Source organism: Sprattus sprattus (assembly GCF_963457725.1).
Source record: "Sprattus sprattus genome assembly, chromosome: 6".
Classification (NCBI taxonomy): domain Eukaryota; kingdom Metazoa; phylum Chordata; class Actinopteri; order Clupeiformes; family Clupeidae; genus Sprattus; species Sprattus sprattus.
In genome coordinates this window covers 18,763,377-18,771,537 of record NC_137925.1, presented here as the reverse complement: position 1 = coordinate 18,771,537, position 8,161 = coordinate 18,763,377, and the positions used below count along the sequence as shown (strand labels likewise).

At 43.1% G+C, this 8,161-nt stretch overlaps 1 protein-coding gene across 1 annotated transcript; it reads right to left on the bottom strand.

The window, feature by feature from the left end:
* Positions 1-4,510: 4,510 nt before the first annotated feature.
* dok3 (docking protein 3) lies at positions 4,511-7,898 on the bottom strand (the record flags this gene model as incomplete). The annotated part of the gene is made up of 5 exons (XM_080840885.1): positions 4,511-4,599; positions 4,825-5,368; positions 5,479-5,648; positions 7,036-7,324; positions 7,842-7,898. 5 exons carry the CDS (start codon positions 7,896-7,898, stop codon positions 4,511-4,513), a joined length of 1,149 nt encoding a protein of 382 aa, XP_080697011.1.
* Positions 7,899-8,161: the final 263 nt, after the last annotated feature.

Below are 8,161 nucleotides of genomic sequence, written 5' to 3'. Positions count from 1 at the left end.
GGAGATAACGTTGATTTAATGAACCCTTATTCCGACAAGAGTATTTCTTCCCTCATCAAAACTAATGAGCCTACTAATTTTCTTCATTTGCAGTGGAAACCCCATATTAAACTTACAGTCACAACCCCTTCGCCCTGATGCCACCTCCGTAGCTTCGGGTGAATTAGAATAATTACATACACTACCCTTCGACATCAAGGGATGCTTCCCCATAGTCTACCCGTCTTCTCTGTTCCTTTGATACTATCTATTGTGTGAAAAGTGGAAGCATTCGATCTTCTCGGGTCTTTAATTAAACCGCGCAAGGAAAACACACACGCTTCCGTGGTTAGAGAGGGGATCATTTAGCTGTGCTTCACTTGGCTCGGATGAAAGGACCTATCGTCCCTATACGCTCCCCCATCATATTAGCAAGAGGTTGATGGAGCACTTGCGCCTGGCTAAGCCGGTCTCTTTTCCTTTCCAAGAGAATTGCCCGAAATACAGAGAGTCTTTGCCATTAACTTTTTGCTGTTGTACGCTTAATTATAAAAGTTATCTGGGCTGTTTGCCAGGGCCGCAATGGCGTCGTGTTCACACATCGACCCAGCCATTGTCTAATGGATTAAATTGCCTTTTTATTTAGGGGAGAGAGAGGTGTCCTCCTTAGGGGACTGTATGGTCTTGTAAAAAAGTGCTCCAAGGGGGCCTCTTTTGGGTGACCTTTGATGCTTCTCACACCTTCCGACGCCCCCCTCGCCACCCCTCACTCTCACCCCACAGCAGATGGGAAGTGTGCCTCGGTATCCTCATTCCATATTCGGCAGGGCTACAGGCTGTTGCGTCGGTGGTGGGGTTGAGAAAATTAAATATTCATGTAGAAAAATGAATGGGCACCCCTGGTTGAAGAGCGTGCCCATTTATTCAAGTCGAGCAAGGCTCATTAACCCGATGACGGGATAGCAGGTCACGCTGATTTCCTTACCAACATTTAACATCTACCGCCTGTCTCTCTCTTTGTCCAACCCTCTCTTCTTCTCTGTCGGACCCCCTCTTCACACACGTGTTCACACAAATACATACACACACACACACACACACACACACACACACACACACACACACACACACACACACACACACACACACACAGGCATATTTTTAAGATAACGGCCTACATTTACGGCTCTTTATTTTCCATGTAATTGCGTTAAGCCTAACTAGTTTTCTGTTGTTGTTTTTTGCAAAACAATTCAGATGGGTTTCAGTTATAGGCTATACAATGTACAAGTGCACAGTGTTAATTAATATACAGGAGTTGTTTCGGTGAGTGATTAACTCTTCGTCACATGTCAAAACAGAAAAAGTGTGAAAGTTAAACTATCCGAAGGAGCAGCATATGGGAGACGCGAGAGTCGATGTCTTACTGTGCGACGGGTGTCAAGGGACACCAGCTGACAGGGCTGAAGTTAGCTTTTCATTCATCGCATTGCTCACCCACAGTTGACTTCAGAAGTTTAGTATTCAGTTGACATGGCCAAATCGGTTTACGAGGGCGTCTATTTCTCATATCCTAAAGAAAAAAAGAAGTCATACAAGTAGGCCTAGTTTATACAACAATGGACTATTTCTATTGAATAACACCATCCCTTACACGTTTATATATCACCAGGATTCCAAAATACTTCCATCTATTTTTATTGGACTAGAATGTGTTTTACCTAATGCTATCATGGTATAAATGATTCATGGCAATGTTCGCCGTCAAATTGTTTGTTATCCGGCCCTCCCTGGCGACAGGTGTGCTTCACTTCTTGCTTTTCCACCTGTTCGTTTTATTACCTCAAACAACGTCTTTGAGATTGCCCACTTTTACAGTTTATTTGAGAACGGACTTATAAATATATTGAAGTGCTGATTGCAAATTCTACCACAGTTTAAATGAAACCCAATTATATTTTCATAACACACGGTCACAAAGCCTCATCTCCCTTGAAATCCCCCTTACAAAAACTAATAGGTAAAATAGCTTTTAAGTTCTTTGCTTCACATAAATGGAACTCTAAGTGGATTTGAAACTAACAAAGTATTTGTCTGTCAGCCAATTTAAGAACCTTTTAGATGCTAAGGATGTGCCTCAATGCTGTTGTTTGAAATGAATATCTGATTTATTTATTTTGTACTTTATGTTAGCCTATATATATATATATATTTACTTAATTTCTGAGGTTTTTTTTATGTGTTTTGTTTATTTATTTGGTCTGTTTCGTTTTGTTATGGTTTGTTTATTTATTGTTCTTCTGTATTCTGTAGCCTCAGTCAGGGCATTGCTGCAAAAGAGCCCTGTGCTCAGTCAATTCTCCCTGAATAAACAATAATAATGATGAATGATGATGATTTGTTCCCAATTATAGCTTTTGAAGGTACGGTTGAAGTCAGTATAACTTTACTTGTTAAACATTTTACAGATATACCACAATAAGACATATAATACACTTTATACTGTCTCGGGAGGGCACTTTAATGTAGACTAAGTGAGCCCTTTTAAGTGGGATTTGGTAGGCCTTTAGAGTGTAGGTTGCTATCTGTCAAACACAAATATATTATGATAATTTACAGATTATGGTTTGAAAGGTTTTCTTTTTGTTTCTTTTCCAGTCGAGCATGGCTTTAAATTGCCTTTTATCCAATAAATAGTTTGAATCATGAAATAATCTACCAGCCTTGCGCACCAACTCATTACAGACCTATAGTCATTAATTAAATCCTTAATGATAACAATCCCGGCCAGCACTGCATTGGTAAAAGAGTTATAAAAGTCAACTTCCTTTTCCCTAGGGAGACTGTCATTTACTATTGGCAGATAGGGTGTCTTTGGGCGGAGGAGGGGGGGAGACAGTGGTACTAAAAGGCAAGGATCTCGTGAAGTGAGGAGGGAACACGACTTCACTCTGTTACTTAGGACAGACTTCAGAAGGGTGACCATATAAGAGTTCCCATCAAATTTAACATTTCACTAAGGATTTTACTTGGCTTGAGATAGGCCATCACTGCTTTCATCGAAAACAAAAATCACCTGTTTTTGTCTTCTCTGCACTTGCGATGTCCTCCAAAGCTAAACATCTTAATTGGTCGGAGGAGAACATTCGAGGTCGACTGGCTGAAGAACTTTCTGATCCGTCCAGACTTTCACGGGGTGACTCAAGGAGCTGGCTAACACCGACCACTCCTCTGCAAACCTACACTTCTACTGCCGGAGTGGGATCAGGCCAGTATGGACACACGACTGTCGATGTCTCTTTGGAAAACGCTCTGTCTGGAAATGAAATGAGTGATAATCCTTTTGCCATCGCTACGGACCTATCTGACAGGGGGGACACCATCAAGCAGCCTAGCGGGCCACAGAAGCACAGGCGCAACGCAGCCAATGCCAGGGAGCGCCGGAGGATGCACGGGCTGAATCATGCTTTTGACAAACTTAGGAGTGTCATACCGTCAAACGAGAAGAAGTTATCCAAATACGACACACTCCAAATGGCGCAGATTTACATCAATGAACTGTCTGAGATATTAGATGGTGTCGTCAAGTCAGAGTGTCGAGGACCAAGGGCAACCTGTATGCCTCAAGACAGCCTGATACGGGAGACCTCGATTCAGGCATTCTCACCTGACAGCATGGTACGAACCAGCCTCGTTTATGCAATGGAGCCCTCCCAGCCTCCCATGCGTCTGATGGGAGATGTTTGTGACGCCGAAGACACCGTTGGGCATTTGCTCATATTGTCAACTTCCAAATCAGATTTTTCGAAGGACAAGAACGAGTGTAGAGGGTCCAACGGCAGCGATGGTGAATCTTCGCACTTAAGTGATGCAGAGGACGGGCAAGCCACGACACACTGACACATATTTCCAGTGACTGTTTCAATGCAAGTGTGCATACACAAGGAAAATAGAACAAAAACTTTAAAACGAAATTGTCTGTGTTTTAGTAGACAAAATAAACCAAATAGATACTGTAGAGATCTGTAAGACTAGTTAACATTATTTCTTATTTCTACTGTCTGACATAAAATGCAGTGCAAAACTCCAAATCCTTTGGATTATCTGGATATCCTGATTTTGTATGAACACCTTTTTGTATAATCAGACCCTTTAGTTGCACTTTATTGACTCACCATAGTCCACACCTTATGATAGCATTTTTTCCCCCCGCCGTTTTGCTTGTTGTCATGATCTGTTTGAAAATTAGCTATTTATGTATTTTATTGCTTTGAGTGTCTTTATGTTCAATCAAATACTATAAATAAATAAAGTAAATCTCATTTTGTATTCATGGTTATCTCTTTTTAAAAGTTACTTTTACACAGTTTGTACATGTATTTAATAGGAGGGCCAGGACCATCCTCACCACACAAACTTTATCAATTTCTCAAGTTTATTTACCATTATTCACAGTAGCCCTACATGGTTGTCAATTTCATTATAATAACATAAGGTCACCATGGCAACTGTGCTGCAGTATTTCCACTGGTCACATGTCCAAGTGGTTTTGATAAATGGTGGCATCTGAGTCTATGTTTTCTTTGGGGAGTGTATGCTGGATCTGAACCTTGGCCAGGTCTTTGAACAGGATGTTTGCAAGTGTATGTCTGAAGTCGACAGAGATGTCGGAAGAAGTAGTGATGACGTGAGCGCCTCTCCCCTTGTTCTCACTCTTCTTCTTCTCCTTCTTTTCTTCCTCTTCCTCCTCCTCCTCCTCCCCCTTCTCCGCCCTATCCTCTTGTGTCACATCCAGAGTTCTTCTCAGGGAAGCTGGATTGTGCGAAACAGTGCTGTAGAACAAACCCCTGTCCCGGTCCCGGTCGTTAGGCACCTCTTCATAATCCTCCTCAAACCAGCTCACCTTAGAGTAACCCAGGGAGTCATCATCCACCTGGGAAAGGTCACTCCCGACGGAGCTGCACCTCTCATCCTCGTCCTCCTCTCTGCTGTCCATGAAGGGGTGGCCGGGTAGCAGGCTCTGGAGCATTCTTGGCGGCTTCGGTTGGGACCTCGGGGCTCGGGGCATGTCAATGACAGAATAGATGTCCCCCTGGGAGCTGGGCGGTTGAGGCTTAATGGGCCGATCTGGCAGGGCTATATTCCGGCGTGACGGTGTTGGGAGGGAGCTTTGCCTGTTGGGCGTTGGGGGCGTGGCGGGCTTGGGGATGAGGGACTGAGCCAGGGGGTCTGGAGATGGGGTGGGCCTGGGCTCCAGTTGTCTGCCGGTTTGCTGGGCGATGGCCTCGTCCATGATCCGGTAAATCTCCGATCCTTGTTTTGATAAGAAAGTGAATGGGCCCTCCCCGGTTTCACAGCGCCTGCCGGCCTCTATTGTAATCCCTCCCTCCTAGATCAGGGAAGGGCAGGGAACTCTTTTAACTGCTCTGTGACAACTCTACAATAATATTTCCATATAATTATTTTTGAAATACTCTTCACATAAACAAACAGTCTTACTTTTACAGTGCCAAATCTCCGCAGCAATCGATAGGGCCAGCAATAGATGGCCTTTGACGTGTTGAGGTCCAGGAGAGACAGGGAATCTTGGCTGGGACATAGAGCATAGCTGCCTGCCAAACCACACCGTATCGCAGCTTCTGTCTGTTGAACGTTGACCTGATACTGACCTGGGGAAAGAGAGCAGTGTGGCCAGATATCAACACATTTATTATGAATTGTATTTATTTATACAGCTGTATTTAATTATAGATTTTCTATAAAAATGTAATTCCGATGGACCAAGACACAAACAGATTTTTATAGAAATACACAACCTTAATGATAAGGCCACCTGGAGTTCTAGCTACTATACACACTGGTGATCTAAATAGTAGCAAGTTGACAGTGGATACAATATGCACAGTATCAAGCAGTTTGAAACTTTTGCAATTCTTCGTCTAAGAATTGTGTAATTGCTTTTAGCCCTCTAATGTTTAAAAATGTTTGACTCTAAAGTAGTCTACATTGTTAGGTATTTTGGTGTAGTAGGTCTATAGTAGGTCTATTTTCTTAGACGAAGAATTGCAAAAGTTTCAAACTGCTTGATACTGTGCATATTGTATCCACTGTCAACTTGCTACTATTTAGATCACCAGTGTGTATAGTAGCTAGAACTCCAGGTTTCCAAAAGACGATAAATGAAACCAATAGCATGAGATGATCATGGTACAAAACTAGAAGAAAAAAACATCCCCATATCTAAAACTGCAGACCACACTCTATGACCAGGAATACAACATGATTTGGGATGGGTAGGGGTCTGCCTGCCTCATGCAACCTTTGTTTCATTTACTTATTTATACTACTGAAAAAGTTTTTTTTTTTTTGCGGCCACAGCGAATGTTGCGTTGAGGTTAAGTGGAGAGGATGTTGACACGTCGATATGTTCCACTGTATGATTAAGAAATATCCCGTTGCTCAAGAGAGAGAGAAGTGCTAAATGTCGAACTGATAATAATCATGTGTTGGCTAGTTTAATTTCATTCAAAATGTTTTTTACCTGTCCTCCAAGTTGAATACAGTTCGTTTTCTGCCATGGGTATGTCTTGGTCATGGATTTTTCTTGCGTCTGAAGTGCCATCATTTTTCTGAAAATGCATGGATTTGAGAGTCGTACACCAAGATAAACTCAAGCACATCCTCTTACACTGCTTTTTCCTATCAGCACTTGATCGAGGACAGCCTAGCTGGCCATTACTCAAGACAAGACTAATATGAGGAAGTAAAATGGGTGGCTATCTTAACTTCCCTATTTGTATCAGACGCTTCGGCTGCCTTCTATACAAAAACAGAACTCTTCCTAATCTGTTCTCACGGATCCCACCTCTTAAATTGGCAAACGGTTAAATGATGCCAAACACGTTAATCTTTATATTTTGAAAGGTAGGCCTATACACCGCCACGTCACACACACACACACACGCACACAGTAGGCCTAACACAGATGGTTACCACCTGTACTAAACGCTGTCAATAGGCAAGAGCCTAGTTTCCATACCGAGAATGCCAGCTTACAAAGAGTCTCTATCCAGACTTCGTTGGCCAGCGCCGCGATGGTAAAGGTTCGCTGAGTAGTGTTCAGGTCGAAGGCGCTAAACTCATTTGGGCAGCTCTCCTCCGGGGCGGGGGAGATGCTGAGACAGTCGGACAGACGGATTACTCGCTTCTCCATCTTCCTAAGGCCCGATGGCCTGACTGTAGAACCGAATCCCAGCGGCGCATCCTTCACCTCATAAAGCTCTATTCGGCCTATGCCAGACGAACTGGGCTGGAAAAGTGTCATCCATGTCTTCTTCCACGTCTTCTACAAAGGGAAAGCCGACATAGAGTCAGATAACTTAAAGGGTGCTAAACAATGAACTAATGATAGTGAGATTTTTTTTTCACGACATAAAACGGTCGCTCCAAAGGGACCTTAAACCGGCAGAGTCGGGCGCAATGAGCCAGCCGAAGGAAGGCTACAGAGCACCCATTTGGTCTCCTAACACATGCATGATTCATGCTCATTAAATGAAGGCAATCCAAATCCAATCACAGATGGTTTTTAATGTCTTCTATCCCCCTTTTGCATTATTAATCATGTAGTAATAACACAGCAGAGCCTTCAGACATTAGTCTCCAAGTAAAATAGCATTAATTAATTCCAGGTTATTATTTTCCCTGCAAAGTACTAAAGCTGGCTCAGACATAGAGCCGGGACCTTATCCCCCTGCTAGTTGCATGATGAATATATGGAATAACAGATGCAAGTCACTGATGCAGGGTAAAAGCTGCGACGCCACTAAGGAATCTAGTAGAAGTATGCAGCAGTATCTACTCACCTTTCCAAATTTCACTCCTTGAATCATTACCAAACCTTCCTTTTCTAGGATCTCCATCGCTTGTCTGGTTTGAGCAGCTGAGCAGTGAGAACACTCTGGACAGTCACCGTTGCGCAGCCTTCTGAGCTGAAGTCATTACAAATGTGTCTGTGCTTGCCTCATGTCACACACGAGCGCGCACACACACACACACACACACACACACAGACACAGACACACACACACCCTTTTTTTAGTCAATACCTCAGAAGTTTCCATTTGATTGTGTAGGTCATGCTGATATTGCAACTGATCATATCAGAGTGCTGTGGACACCTCTG